Below are 16,241 nucleotides of genomic sequence, written 5' to 3' on the forward strand. Positions count from 1 at the left end.
AACATGTATTAAGAGTCCTTGTCAGAGCATTTAGGCAAGACAAAGAAATAAAGGCCTTGAAATTGGAAATGAAGAGACAAAACTGTCTCAATGGAACAGAACTGAGAGCCCAGAAATAAACCTAAGCATATAAAACTAATATTTGATAAAGAAGCCAGGAATACTCAATGGAGAAAAGATAGCCTCTTCAATAAACAGTGCTGGGAAAATAGGATATTCATATGAAAAAGAATTAAAGTAGACCTCTTATACTACTCACAAATATTAACTCAAAACATAGTAAAGACTTAAAATTTAAAACTGGATACTATCAAACTCCTAGAAGAAAATAAATGAAAAAGATCCCTGACTTGAGTCTTGGCAATAATATTTTGGATATAACACCTAAAAACACAAGCAAAAGAAAAAACTTCTGCACAACAAAAGAAACAATCAACAATGTGAAGAGACAACTTACAAAATTGTAAAATATATTTGTAAACTATATAGCCAATAAAGGGTTAACATCCAAACTATATAAAGAACTCATACAACTCAACAGCAAACAAATAAGTAATTCAATTAAAAATGGACAAACAGTCTGAATGGGTATTTTTCCTAAGAAGATATACAAATGGCCAGCAAGAACATGAAAAGATGTTCAATGTCACTAGTCACTAGGGAAATGCAAGTTAAAAATGCAATGAAATATCATCTCATACCTGTTAGAATGGCCAAGAAATAACAAATGTTGGTGAGGATGTACAGAAAAGGGAACCCTTGTGCACTGTTGTTGGGTTTATATACTGCTAAAGCTACTATGGAAAACAGTACAGAAGTTCCTTAAAAAAAATTTAAAATAGAACTACTATATGATCCAGCAATTCTACTTCTGGGAATATATCCAAAAGAAATAAAGCACTAACTTGGAAAAATTTCTGCACCTCCATGTTCATAGCAGCATTATTTACAACAGCTAGGACATGGAAATAACCTAAGTGTACACTGATGAATGAATGGATAAAGAAGTCATCAGATATCTAAAAATGCATATAGACATATCAGCCATAAAAAAGGAAATATTCAGCCACAAAAAAACGAAAAAAATCCTGTCATTTATAACAACATGGGTGGACCTTGAGGGCATTATGCTAAGTGAAATAAGTTAGACACTATATAATTTCATTTATAAGTGGAATCTAAAAAATTGGAAAAGAAAGAAAACCAGACTCACAGAAAAAGAGATCAGATTAATGGTTACCAGAGGTGATGATGTAAAAAAGTACAAACTTCCAGTTATAAGATAAATAAGTACTAGGGATAGAATGACGTGATGCCATAGTTAACATTATCATGCTATATATATGAAAATTCTTAAGGGATTAAATCCTAAAAGTTCTCATGGTGAAGAAAAAAATTTTATTTTTATTGTATCTAATTTGATGATGGATGCTAACTAAACTTACTGTGGGATACCATTTCATAATATACGTACATCAAATCATTATGTCACATATCTTAAATTTTTATTTAAGTGGTATATGACAATTTTATCTCAATAAAACTTAGGGGGAGGCTAAAAAAGTAAGGTATGGGAGTTTAAGAGAATTGGAAGAAGTTAGGAGGGAAGATATGAATTTGGTCATCACCTGTATTAAAATATTTGAAAATGCTAAAGTGAATGAGTGTCAAATGAATGAAAAAGTCAAAGGGGAGAATGTAAATAGATTTAATATTTTAGATAGTAGGCATTTAAAGCATGTCTACAATTGGTAGATTCATTCTGGTATTGTGGTATTTAATAACTATTTATGACAATTCCAAAACATACGTCTCACCTCACTGAATTTCAGATTCAAATACAAAATTTCCCATTTACTTTCACTTAATATCTACTATAGACTTTTCAATGATAATACTTCTAAAATTAAACTCCTGTCAATCTCAAGGGCTTCCCTAGTGGCTCAGACAGTAAAGAGTCTGCCTGCAATGTGGGAGACCCGGGTTTGATCCCTCGGTTGGCAAGATCCCCTGGAGAAGGAAACGGCAACCCACTCCAGTATTCTTACCTGAAGAATTCCATGAATGGAGGAGCCTGGGGGGCTATAGTCCATGGGGTCACAAAGAGTTGGACATGACTGAGCACCTAACACTGTATAAGACAGTGGCAATCTCAAATTAACTTTTATAGCCTTCCATATTTCAATAGATGTTAATTCTATTCTTATAATTATTCATATCAAAATCTTGGCATCATCCATCTTCCTCTTAATCTTTACATCCAGTCCATAAGTAAATCCTTAACAACTCTTATCTTCAGAAAACTATATAACTAAAATCTCTATAACTATATAACTAAACTAAAACTAAACTAAAAACTAAATAACTATAAAATTTTAATAACTAAAATCTGTCCTCTTCTCATCATTTCCACTGACTTCAATCTTACCATTATCAGTTTTCACCTGTATTATTTCAATAGCTTCCTAATAAATCTCCCTGATTTCCCCCAAGCTTCCATAAGGTCTGTTTCTCCATAAAGCAGCCAAGCAATTATTTAAGACCTAATTAAACTTAAAAGCTTTTGCACAGTGAAGGAAACTATAAGCAAGGTGAGAGACAGCCTTCAGAATGAGAGAAAATAATAGCAAACAAAGCAACTGACAAAGAATTAATCTCAAAAATATACAAGCAACTCCTACAGCTCAACTCCAGAAAAATAAGCGACCCAATCAAAAAATGGGCCAAAGAACTAAACCAACATTTCTCCAAAGAAGACATACAGATGGCTAACAAACACATGAAAAGATGCTCAACGTCACTCATTATCAGAGAAATGCAAACCAAAGCCACAATGAGGTACCATCTCATGCCGGTCAGAATGGTTGCTGTCAAAATGTCTACAAACAATAAATGCTAGAGAGAGTATGGAGAAAAAGGAACCCTCTTACACTGTTGGTGGGAATGCAAACTAGTACAGCCACTATGGAGAACAGTGTGGAGATTCCTTAAAAAACTGGAAATGGAACTGCCATACGCCCCAGCAATCCCACTGCTGGGCATATACACCGAAAGAGACACGAGTAACCCAATTTCACTGCAGCACTGTTTACAATAGCCGGGACATGGAAGCAACCTAGATGTCCATTGGCAGACGAATGGATAAGAAAACTGTGGTACATATACACAATGGAATATCACTCAGCTCTTAAAAAGAATGCATTTGAATCAGTTCTAAAGAGGTGGATGAAACTGGAGCCTATTATACAGAGCGAAGTAAGTCAGAAAGAAAAACACCAATACAGTATATTAACGCATATATATGGAATTTAGAAACATGGTAACGATGACCCTATATGCGAGACAGCAAAAGAGACAAAGATGTAAAGAACAGACTTTTGGACTCTGTGGGAGAAGGAGAGGGTGGGATGATTTGAGAGAATAGTATTAAAACATGTATATTACCATATGTGAAATAGATCGCCAGTCCAGGTTTGATGCATGAGACAGGGTGCTCAGGGCTGGTGTACTGGGATGTCCCTGGGGGATGGGATGGGGAGGGAAGTGGGAGGGAGGGTCAGGATGGGGAACACCTGTACACCCATGGCTGATTCATGTGAATGTATGGCAAAAACCACCACAATATTGTAATTAGCCTCCAATTAAAAGAAAAAAAAACTGTCAGATCATTTTAGTCCTTGCTGAACTCTTTAATAGCTTCCCATCTCAAACAGAAACCCCACCCCTCAAAGTCCTTAAATGGTCTAAGGGGCTAGTATGGTGTGTTCTCCCTCCAACCTCTCTGATTCAATTTCCTACCAGTTTTTCCTTATTTTATCCTAATCATATACATTTAGCTGCTGTTCAATGAACATGCTGAGCACAGTCCTATCTCAAGATCTCTGCACCCTGTGCCTAGAACCTGCACCTCCTTCAGGTCTCTGCTCAAATGTTGCCTTTTAGTGATGCCTTCTCTGATTCTCTCATAACATAGCAACTATCTTCCCAATCCAAATACTCCCTATTTCCCTTACTCTGCTCAACTTTTCTTCATAATGCTTATCTCTACAAGTGATTAGAGTTAACATCAAGCCCATGCTGATCTAGGCCCACCTGGAAGAATGAATTTGGAGTCTGACTCCTCATAGCACTGTTTTGTTAGAAAATACAGAATTATGGTAAATGTAGAATGATGTGTCTGCCTAGTCTACTGGATGGGATGATACCTGAATTAGAGGAGCTGTGAGTTTATACAAAGTCTTTGGGCCTCATGACTGCTGCTGCTGCTGCTAAGTCACTTCAGTCACGTTCAACTCTGTGCAACCCCACAGACGGCAGCCTACCAGGCTCCCCCGTCCCTGGGATTCTTCAGGCAAGAACACTGGAGTGGGTTGCCATTTCCTTCTCCAATGCATGAAAGGGAAAAGTGAAAATGAAGTCGCTCAGTTGTGACTGACTCTTAATGACCCTGTGGACTGAAGCCTACCAGGCTCCTCCGTCCATGGGATTTTCCAGGCAAGAGTACTGGAGTGGGGTGCCATTGCCTTCTCTGGGCCTCATGACTAGAATAGTATTAAAAGACCGGTGGGAAACTGAGCCTGCTGCTTTTGTGTGTCAAGATGACTTACCTGTGCCATTCCTCTTATTCATAGTGGCTTTACATGTCCCTTGTGGATGAGGTAGCAAAAGAAAGTTTATTATCATTTTGGTAGCTAGTAAGTCTCTTAATGAGACAAAGGTGCTGTACATGCTATTATCATCTATCCCATATCTTTCTATAAAGCTAATTAAACCTAAGACTAAAATTTGTGACACATGAGTCTGGCTGCCAATTTAAACCCATATCAACTGTTTTTAGTGCATTACCTGACATATAAAGGTTGTCTATTTTCAGCTTCTCCCACTAGAACATAAATAAACCCTATGAGAACTTTGCATTTTTGTCCATTATTCTATACAACCAGAAGCAGTATCTGATATCAAGTATGCTGCTATGCTGTGCTATGCTTAGTTACTCAGTCATGTCCAACTCCTTGGACTGTATGGACTGCAGCCCTCCAGGCTCCTTTGTCCATGGGAACTCTCCAGGCAAGAATACTGGAGTGGGTTGCCATGCCCTCTTCCAGGGATATCAACTATACTATATATGTAATATACATATATATTTATATGTTGAATAAATGAATTAATAAAGAGATAAAAGAAGAAAGAAAATGCAATAAAAAGTAAGCTCCGGCAAGATAAGAAGAAATCCATGGACTTCCCCGACAATCCAATGGTTAAGACTCTGTCTTCCAATGCAGGGAGCTTGGGTTTGATCTCTGCTAGGGGAACTAAGGTCCCACATGCTTCAGGCTATAGCCAAAAATGTTTTTAAAAAGAATACCGAAACTCCAGAAGGAAGACAAGAATATTCAACTATATCAAATGCTGTGAAGAGACTCAAATGATAATATAAAATACTCATAATGTTTGATAATTGGTAGGTTATTAATACCAATTAATGTGAGAGTTGGACCATAAAGAAAGCTGAGCACCAAAGAATTGATGCTTTTACATGTGGGGTTAGAGAAGATGCTTGAGAGGCCCCTGGACTGCAAGGAGATCAACCCAGTCACTCCTAAAGGAAATCAGTCCTGAATATTCATTGGAAGGACTGATGCTAAAGCTGAAGCTCCAATACTTGGGCCACCTGATGTGAAGAACTGACTCACTGGAAAAGACCCTGATGCTGGGAAAGATTGAAGGCAGGAGAAGAAGGAGGCAACAGAGGATGAGATGGTTGGATGGCATCACCAACTCGATGGACATGAGTTTGAGCAAGCTCTGGGAGGTGGTGATGGACAGGGAAGCCTGGTGTGCTGCAGTCCATGGGGTCACAAAGAGTTGGACATGACTAAGCAACTGAGCTGACTGAACTGAAGTTATTAATAAATATTGGAAAAAGCAAGTTTTGGTAAAGTGAGAGAAGTGAGAGAAGAAGATAAATTGCTAAAAATAATAATTAGTGAGTGGTGCAGAAGTACCATTAGTTTTTAAAGAATATTAACTAAGTGTCTAAGAAAATCAGAGACAAGCTAAACACAAATGGTTAAAGTTTTATATATAGCAAACTTCAAATCACTTACCAATTTCTTGTTGTGATGAGAGAGGATTTAAATTTCCTGAAGAATAATGTTCACCAAACTGAAAAATAATTTCCATTAAATATTACTCATGAAATCAGCAGAACAGTAGGCATAGCATTTATCTTAGACTCTGAAGCCTAGTTCTTCTAATAAGCATAATTAGAGTAGACAAAATGGCAACATTCTATATAGAATATGACTGCAATTAAAAAGAGGTCTATTTTTAAAACTATCATTGACATATTAAAATAAGGCTTATTGATTTGACTCTGGCAATATATAAAATATTAACAGGCAATACATATTGTACCAAGGATAGTTCCTACTTTGGAATGTTAATATAACCTAAAATTCTAATTAACTTTGTTTTATTCTAAAGGCCTTTTACAAATCGGTTGTATTATATAATAAAATAATACAGTTTGATAGCTTCATGTCAGTTCAAATAAACTTTTGGTGCCAAAAGAATCTGTTTTATTTATAAAATGGGCTTTTCAAAAACTATGATCATTAAATATAGTTTTCTGTTCTCTTTTTTCCCCTCTTAACATTACATTATGAGCTATTCTTCTAAAACTTTATTCCTCTTATGTCATTTTAATATTCCTCTATATGGACATAACATATAGTTTCAATCATTCTTCTGTTTAAACATTTAGATTGTTCCTTTTTTATAATATAAATAACACTTGAATAAATATTATTATGCACAGATTTATATACTTTGACAATTAATAAGGAAAGCAGTTTTTCCCAGAGATTTTTTTTTTTAAGTCACTTGAATTTCTTTGTCAGTGAATTACTTAGTCACCAAATGGACTTTGTCCATATCTCTATTGAGGCAGTAATTTTCTTGCTGGTACATATAAGCTCTTTACATAATAAAGATCTTAATTCTTTGTCATATTATTGCAAATATTTTATATCACATTATTGCTTTGCCTTTAAAACTTTTTGACATATAAAAATTTTGTATGTAACCAAACCAAAACCATTTTTATTTTCTTTTGCCTCTTCTTCTACTGTTTCATGTTTAGAGAATCCTTCTTCTTCCTAAGCTCTGGTAAATATTCACCTATATTTCTTCTGAAATATTTTATAGTTAACATTTTAAATTTAATGCATCTATAGCATCTTGGAGAGGGAAATGGCAACCCACTCCAGTATTCTTGCCTGGAGAATCCCATGGACAGAGGAGCCTTGAGGGCTACAGTCCATGGGGTTGCCAAGAGTCGGACATGACTGAGTGACTAAGCACATAGAATCTACTTGCGCACGTGTACAACAAACACCTAATTTATCCCTCCTAATTTGTGGCCCTATTCATACCACAGTCTAAATTCTTTTGTTTCAAGACACTGTCCATGCCATGGATCAATTAATCAATCCTTGTACCATTATCACACTATTTTGATTGCTCAAAGGTTTATGGGATATTTTAATATGTAGAAACTGAAGTTTCCCCTTACCAGTCTTCTATTTCAGAAAACTGTCTTATCATTAAAATAAGTAGGAGCCATAATAATATTCTCTCTTTCATTCCTCCTGCTGCTGCTGCTGCTGCTAAGTCACTTCAGTCACGTTCAACTCTGTGCGACCCCATAGATGGAAGCCCACCAGTCTCCCCCGTCCCTGGGATTCTCCAGGCAAGAACACTGGAGTGGGTTGCCATTTCCTTCTCCAATGCATGAAAGTGAAAAGTGAAAGGGAAGTTGCTCAGTCGTGTCCGACTCTTAGCGACCCCATGGACTGCAGCCCACCAGGCTCCTCCATCCATGGGATTTTCCAGGCAAGAGTACTGGAGTGGGGTGCCATTGCTTTTATTCCTAATATAGGTAAATTGTCTAATCTTTTTCTTTATCAATCTAGGAAGTTTATAAATTCTATTAGTTTTTTTCAAAGAACCAACTTTAGCTTTGCTAACATTCTCTATTGTTTGTTTTCTATTTCAGTGACTTCTTATCTTTCTTATTTTTAATTGTACTTACTTTGGGTTTACCTTCTTTTTTTAGCTTTTCAAGGTAGAACTTTAGGTCATTGATGACAGACCTTTCTTGTTTTTTATTAATTATTTAAAGTTATTTTGTTCTGGTTTTGGCAGGAACCCACAGATTTTTATATGCTGAATGTTCATAATTCATTTAAAAATCTTTTCTAATTTATTCTTCGATCCATGGCATAATATTCAGGAATTTCCTAATATCTTATTGATTTCTAATTTAATTTCACTGAGATCAGAGAAAATATTCTACATGATTTATATCCTTTTCAATTTATTAAGAACCATTTAATAGCCCAGAATATGATATATCTATCACGGTGAATGTACCATCACCACTTGAAAAGAATAAATATGTTGCAGTTGTTGGATGTAGAGTTCTACAAATGTCAATTAGGTCAAGGGGGTTGATGGGGTTGTTTGGATTTTATGTAAGATATTTCTTGATTGTGTCATCTAATTCTATCAATTGCTTAGAAAGGGGTGTTAAAACTCTCTAACTAAACTTGTTTTCATCTATTTCTTTAATTCTGTCAGTTTTTGTTTCTACGTGCACATGGAGAAGAAAAGACCAACTAATTACCTGAAAATTTTTCCACATTGAGAATATGTGAAGCTTGTTTAGAACTATAAAGCCAAACTAATTTTTAAACTGCCTTTAACTGCACTTCAAATCCTGAGATTCTGTTTTTACAAATAGAATCAATGTGAGACACTTGAAGTTAAAAGCATAAAGACAATGGGGGAACTTTTTTAAACTATCAATACTCAGAATCTTTTAAAAACCACCTCTGCAAGTGGTGGTGGAAAAGTTGGACAGCTGCATAAATCAACAAACTTAGAACACATCTTCACACCATACACAAAAATAAACTCAAAATGACTTAAAGACTTAAATATAAAACAAAACATCATAAAATTCCCAGAAGAGAACACAGGCAAAACAGTCTCTGACATAAATTGCACCTATGTCTTCTTGTCTCCCAAGGCAAAGGAAATAAAAACAAAAATAAACAAATGGGAGCTAATCAAAATTACAAGGTTTTGCACAGCAAAGAAAACCATAAACAAAATGAAAAGACAGCCTACATACTGGGAGAAAATATGTGCAAATGATACAACCAACAAGGCTTTACTTCTAAAACATACAGCTCATATAGCTCAACAACAAAAAAACAAACAACCCAACCAAAAAAATGGGCAGAAGACCTAAACAGACATTTCTCCTAAGAATACACACAGTTGGCCAACAGGCACATGCAAAAAGATGCTTAATATCATTAATTATTAGGGAAATGCAAGTCAAAACTATAATGAGCAATTATCTCACACCAGTCAGAATGGTCATCATTAAAAAGTCTACAAATAACAAATGCTAGAGAGGCTGTGGAGAAAAGGGAACCTCTTACACTGCTGGTGGGACTGTAAACTGATGTAGCCACAATGGAAAACAGTACAAAGATTTCACAAAAAACCAAATATAAAGTTGCCATATAATCTAGCAGTCTCACTCCTAGGCATATACCCAGACAAAACTGTAATTCAAAAAGATATATATACCCCTGTGTTCATAGTAGCGCAACTTCCAATAGTCAAGATATGAAAATAGCCTAAATTTCCATTCACAGATGAACTGATAAAGATGTGTTATATGTTATATATACAATGGAATATTACTCAGCCATTAAAAAGAATGAAACGATGCCATTTGCAGCAACATGGATGGACCTAGAGATTATCATACTAAGGGAAATAAGTCAGAAAGAGAAATACAAATACCATATGATATCACTTATATGTGGAATCTAAAAATACAATATAAATCAATGTATCTACAAAATAAAAACAGACACAGATACAGAGAACAGACTTGCAGTTGCCAAGGGTAGACTGGAAGGGGAGGGAAGGATTGGGAGTTTGGGATTAGCAGAGGCAAACTTTTATATATAGTATGGATAAACAAGGTCTGACTGTATAGCATAGGGAACTATATTCAATATCCTGGGGCAAAACATAATGGAAAAGAATATGAAAAAGAATACATATGTATAACTGAATCACTTTGTATAGCAAAAATTAACAGCAGAAATTATATAACATTGTAAATCAGTTATACTTCAATAAAATTTTTTAAAAATAAATTGTCTCTGTTTTGTACTCTGCTTCAAGAAATTTTGATATTAAAGAATTAAACTTTTTGAGGTCCTAGTGAACAATTTTTTAGAAATAAAATGAGCTTCTCATATTACCTGATGTGATGAGATTTCTGAATCAAATACAGAAGAATCAAATAAATTCAATCCAGGGGATCGAGAAGTATAACTCATTAAAAAAGAAAATCCAGGGGAGTTCTTTTGTGTTTGACTCTCAGTAGCCGTATTTCTATTTCTGATACAGAGAAATAAGAAAATCATCAAATTGTTAAATACATATTATCAAATATTGCAGACTGGTAAGCACCACAGGCACTATGCCATAAAGGTAAGAATTAGCATAGCAGGAAAAAGGAGGAAGTAGTTATTGAAGTGTCAAACCTATGGAGAAGAAAACCTATGGTTTGGGTGGAGAATAATATTAAATAAAGTATAATAATCAATTATGAAATGATAATAAAGAATTCTTTCTAAGCATATACTGTCAGGCTCTATTCTATTTATTTCCATCATCATTAATTTACTTATTCCTTAAACAACCCTTTGAGATAGCTACCATTACTATCACCTCATTTCACAGAAGAGGATTTTGCAGCATAGAAAGATTAAATGATTTGCTTGAAAGAATATAAGTGCCAGGGTTGGGATCTGAAGGTAGCAACACAGACTCAAAGTCCAAGTTCTTAAACTTGATGCTAAACTGTCTCCAAGATCTTGAAAGCAGTCACAAAATTTTAGTCTTAATGAAAAGCCAGCCATGACAGATTGTTTCATAAGGGAGTTAAGTTATAAAATGATTTGGGAAAAAAAGTTAGACAAGTCAGTATACAACACAGTGGTTAAAACCATGAATTCTGGAGGCAGAACTGCCTGGGTTTAAATCTCAACTCTTATCACTGATGAGTTGCAGCATCTGTGATTCTGTTTCTTCATCTATAAAATAAGGATAATAATGTACTTACATCTCACAAAGCTGTTGTGAATATGAAAGGAGCAATACTTATAAAATGCTTACACTCAAATTCAAATTCTGCTAAGCCACTTCAATCGTGTCCGACTCGGTGCGACCCCATAGACAGCAGCCCAACAGTGCTATTAAGTGTTAAATAACAGAAGTCTGAAGATACCTCCATAACTATCTCCATGACTGTTAATGAGTCATTTTACAGATTGGTTTTCTTATCCATAAAGAGAGGTTTTAGTATACGATCGCAACACCCTTTAACAGTTCCCAGATTTGAAGATAAATTCCATTTTGAACATCCTGTTTTTGAGTCAACAGCATGACATTTATACATAAAAATCTTACTAGCAATTTAAAATACAGAGTAGAACACAAGAGAGAGATTCCTGATGAAGTGAAATCTATTTGACACGTATTTTAGAAGAATCCCAGGATTCAGCATCAAAGAAAAGACTGAACTAAACAAAAAGCTTAAATATAGCATTAGTTTTTTGGCTGTAAACTACAAATCTGTGGTTTCCAAAGTTAAATAATGATGTTAGAGATATTTATGTCAACCAAAGTTACTTAAATAATGGCAGTTTTGTTTAAGACACTACGACATTAAGGCAAAATGACTGCTGGAATATTATTCAGTGGTGTCCACAATCTACCAAATGTGATAGTAACTTTTTAGCTTGACAATTTAATATTTTCCATACATCTTTATTCTTCTGAAAATCTTAAATATTATAATATTAAACTTGATAGGTACTCAGGATCCATGTTACCTTCAGCTAAACATTTCAGGGAAAAATGGGGAAAAGTGTCTATGAAATGAGATGGCAGAGTGGTAGGTATATGACAGTTCATTATACTAATCTCTCTCCTTTTTATATTTGAAATATTCCATAATAGAAAACTTTTTAAAGTTAGAGGTATTAAGCATTTTACTATTCCTATCAATTATTTACATAATTCAAAATATATAGATTCTTTCATTATAATAATTAATTAAAATCTTACATTTCAATTGAGGGGGTTTTAGGTAATTTCTCCACAGAATCAGGTGCTTTCACATCTTCAGGAGTTCTTAAAAATAAAGGAATTTCAGGAGTTCGTGGAAAAATCCCAGCCCTTTCTTCTACTTCATCACTATTACTTTCTATTGGCTTCCCAAAATGTTCTGCATATGTAATCTGCAAAGTCAAAGTAACAGTAAGCTATAAAAAGGAATATTATTGCATTAATAAACTCATATATGTAAAAATATGTGAGGTTAAAAACATCAGTATTAACATATGATGTTATCAATTCATAAACAAAATAAGTGAAATAAGAATAATTCGTGAAAGTGATACCAAAATACATCTGTCAGCAAACAGGAGAATAATTATTTTCAATTTTCTAATTTTTTTCTTCCCAGCTCTATCTCACCTATCTCTACCTGAAAAATTAACTCACAACCAGGATATATTCAGATTGATGAAAGAAAATGGTTAGAAATAATTTTCCTTTCAAAATTTCCACATTGTGCTCTGGGTCAAGATTTGTATACCCCTTTGAAAGAAAAGGGCAATCTTTTTTCTCATTGGTTATGTTCTTTACATTTTTTGCCCTTATAAATTCATTATACTAGTTTCCCTACAAAATTGAGAACTTGAATACTAACTCCCCTTTATATCATTTGGTAAACTAGGAATATGATTTCTCAAATGTTTGTTACCAAATCCTATTTGGAAACAATTTATTTGGGTCCCTCCAGCAAAAAAATTTAAGTGTGCTTTTTACCTGTATTTCTTTATAGTAGAATACTACTGTTGTTTCTCTTGTTTTATCCCTTAATGGCAAGCCACTCCAGTGTTCTTGCCTGGAGAATCCCAGGGATGGGGGAGCCTGGTGGGCTGCCGTCTCTGGGGTCGCACAGAGTCGGACATGACTGAAGTGACTTAGCAGCAGCAGCAGCAGCAGCAGCAGCAGCAGCTATAGTACATTGCCTACACCTACAATCACTAAAGCTATCTACTATTAAAAAATACTTTGAAGATATTTTTGTGGCATCCTTGACTAATAATTCAATCTTACCAAACAAAATTTCCTTATTCAGTTATAATTTAGTTGTTGTGGTATCAATATATATAGTCAATTATTAATGACAATTTTTTAAATATTTCATGTAAACTTTTTGTGGTTTCACTTTTAAATCTATAACTCCTCCAAGGAATAGAATCTGTAACATCACAGCAACTTGATTTCTAAGTTAATAACATCCAGACCTCACATAAATAAGCTTTGTTAGCCCAAATGTGAAATTAAAATGAAAACAATATTTAAATTAGAATATTCTACTTAGAAATTAAAAACAAAACATTTGACTTACTTGTGAAGCACATTTTGATTCTGGCAATTGTCTTATTGTCCCTTTATCTCCACACTCAGCATCTGTTTGTTATATGAGAACAAACTACTTTTTCTTTTTGAAATTTAATTGTAAATAAAATAAATTAAACCATATGAAACTGCCAATATTTAACTGTTCTTGGTCAATAAAAATAGAAATTTTAGATACTTCAATCTAATACATAAAAATAATAGAATAAAACCTACATGAACAGTTTAACAAACAAAATTATAAAGAGAACACCCCATGTAACTGCTACCTTGATAAAGAAATAGAACATTATGAGTTCTCCAAAAGGCCCCATATTCCCCATAGCCTCCTTCTCAATGGTAAATACTATTCTGACTTCTGTGATAATCATTACCCTGATTTATCAGTTTATCACTTAAGCAATATACTTTTTCCTGTTTTAAATGTTATATGATGAAATAATAATGTATGTGCTCTTTGTCATGCTTTTTTGGTTTAGTACACTCTCATGAGATTCATCTATATTGTTGCATATAGACATAGTTTGCTTACTTTTATAGGTGTAAAGTATTCTAATATACAAACACAACACAATGTAACACAGTACTATCCATTCAACTACAGATGGACATTTGGGGCGTTTCTGTTTTGAGGCTATTACAAACAATGATTTTAACACTCTTCTACATATATACTTGTATGTATGTACTTGTATTTCTCTAGGTACATACCTAGGAGTGGAATTACAAAATACAGGGTATGTGTATCTTCCATTTTACCAGATGTTAAACTATTCTCCAATTTTAGTTTTGAAACTATTCACCAATTTTTGTTGTGGCAACTGGCCATCCTGAGCTACTCTAGGGAATTATTCAATTTCACAGGAAAAAATTATGACCTCCAATTATAACTTAGTTATATGCCAATAAGTTATTTATAAATGACATATTAAAAGTTTCTACCAATAATTATGAGAGTTTTAATTGTCCTACATTCTCATCAACACTGAACATTGTCAGATCTTCCAAATTTTGCTAATCTGATGGGGGTATAATGATATCTCATTGTGGGTTTATTTCTCAGTTTCCTGATTTGCTGAACATTTTTTTAATATGTTTGTCTGCCACAAAAGTTTTTCTATTTGAAGTGCCTATTCGTAATTATTTTGCACGTTTCTAATTGGGTTGTCTGTAGTTTTCCTCTTGGTTTGTAGAAGGTTTTACACATTTTTGGAAACTAGTCCTTTGACAGTTTTATTAAAAATATATTCTCTTGCCTCCCATTCTTTTTACAGTGTTTTTTGATGAATAGAAATTCTTAATTTTAATATAACCAAATTTATCAATACTTCTTTTATGATTGGGTTTTTTCATTTTTTTAAGGAAATTCTTTCCTATCTTGAACAGAAGTTTCCCTATTTGGTCATCTGAAAGCTTTATAGGTTTGCCTCTTGCATTAATCATACTACTACTTTCACCATATATTAACTTCTTCAAAAGATAGGCTTGGAGATTGTTGAAGAGAATCTTTCTTCTTCTTACCTTCTTGAGTGTGGAGCCTCACCATATAGGCTCAATGGCAGCTAGGACTATGCCAGATACATACATTTCCCCATGTATCTGTATTAGGGGGTATATTATTCCTAGAGATTATCCATTCTTCCCTGTCTAACACTGTCAGCTTAGCACATACAGAGGATTATGCTGCTGTTGCTGCTAAGTCGCTTCAGTCATGTCCAACTCTGTGCAACCCCATAGACAGCAGCCCACCAGGCTCCCCCGTCCCTGGGATTCTCCAGGCAAGAACACTGGAACGGGTTGCCATTTCCTTCTCCAATGCATGAAAGTGAAAAGTGAAGTTGCTCAGTCGTGTCTGACTCTTAGCGACCTCATGGACTGTAGCCCACCAGGCTCCTCCATCCATGGGATTTTCCAGGCAAGAGTACTGGAGTGGGGTGCCATTGCCTTCTCTGACAGAGGATTATAAACAGGTGAAATATATCACCTGGATAGATAAGTCATAATCCTTTTTTCCAGAAGAAAGTGTAAGGAATATCCATTAAGTATATTGTCTTGGTTGAATCCTATATTGAGAGTGAGGAACAGGCTTATAGTATATTATATGACCATTCAGAATATGCATATATTTACCACCCAAATGAGTCATTTTTTAAAATTTCAAAATAAGTCAAGAAGAGAGAAAGACTTTTATATAGCCTAATTGCTACTTATTACTGGGCAACTATCAGTCAGTCAGTTCAGTCACTAAGTTGTGTCTGACTCTTTACGACTCCATGGACTGCAGCATGCCAGGCTTCCCTGTCCATCACCAACTCCTGAAGCTTGCTCAGACTCATGTCCGTCAAGTTGGTGATGCCATCCAACCAGCTCATCCTCTGTTGTCTCCTTCTTCTCCTGCCTTCAATCTTTCCCAGCATCAGGGTCTTTTCCAGTGAGTCAGTTCTTCACATCAGGGGCAACTATATATATATTTGTATGTGTGTGTCTCTATGATATATTATATATTTTATATATACATATATATGTATGCATACAGTATATATATATAGACAGATAGATAATAGATAGATAGATACACACACATAGAGAATGAGTCTGTGTCAAAGGTGCATCAAAGTTCTAAGAGGTACTTGATTCTAGGATAATAA

The 16,241-nt window shown here is 34.6% G+C and overlaps 1 protein-coding gene across 2 annotated transcripts in view; it reads right to left on the minus strand.

Annotated features, from left to right (window-relative positions):
• The window catches only part of C10H14orf39 (chromosome 10 C14orf39 homolog), a 49,374-nt gene that overhangs the window by 4,616 nt on the left and 28,517 nt on the right, over nt 1-16,241 (minus strand). For both annotated transcript variants that reach the window (XM_061429050.1, XM_061429051.1), the window contains 4 exons: nt 13,583-13,644; nt 12,229-12,401; nt 10,356-10,494; nt 6,108-6,165 (listed from right to left, as the gene is read on the minus strand). In XM_061429050.1, coding sequence (XP_061285034.1) covers nt 6,108-6,165; nt 10,356-10,494; nt 12,229-12,401; nt 13,583-13,644 — 432 coding nt within the window. The remainder of the gene's footprint in view (nt 1-6,107; nt 6,166-10,355; nt 10,495-12,228; nt 12,402-13,582; nt 13,645-16,241) is intronic.

Source organism: Bos javanicus, chromosome 10 (assembly GCF_032452875.1).
Source record: "Bos javanicus breed banteng chromosome 10, ARS-OSU_banteng_1.0, whole genome shotgun sequence".
In the NCBI taxonomy this organism is placed as follows: Eukaryota; Metazoa; Chordata; class Mammalia; order Artiodactyla; family Bovidae; genus Bos; species Bos javanicus.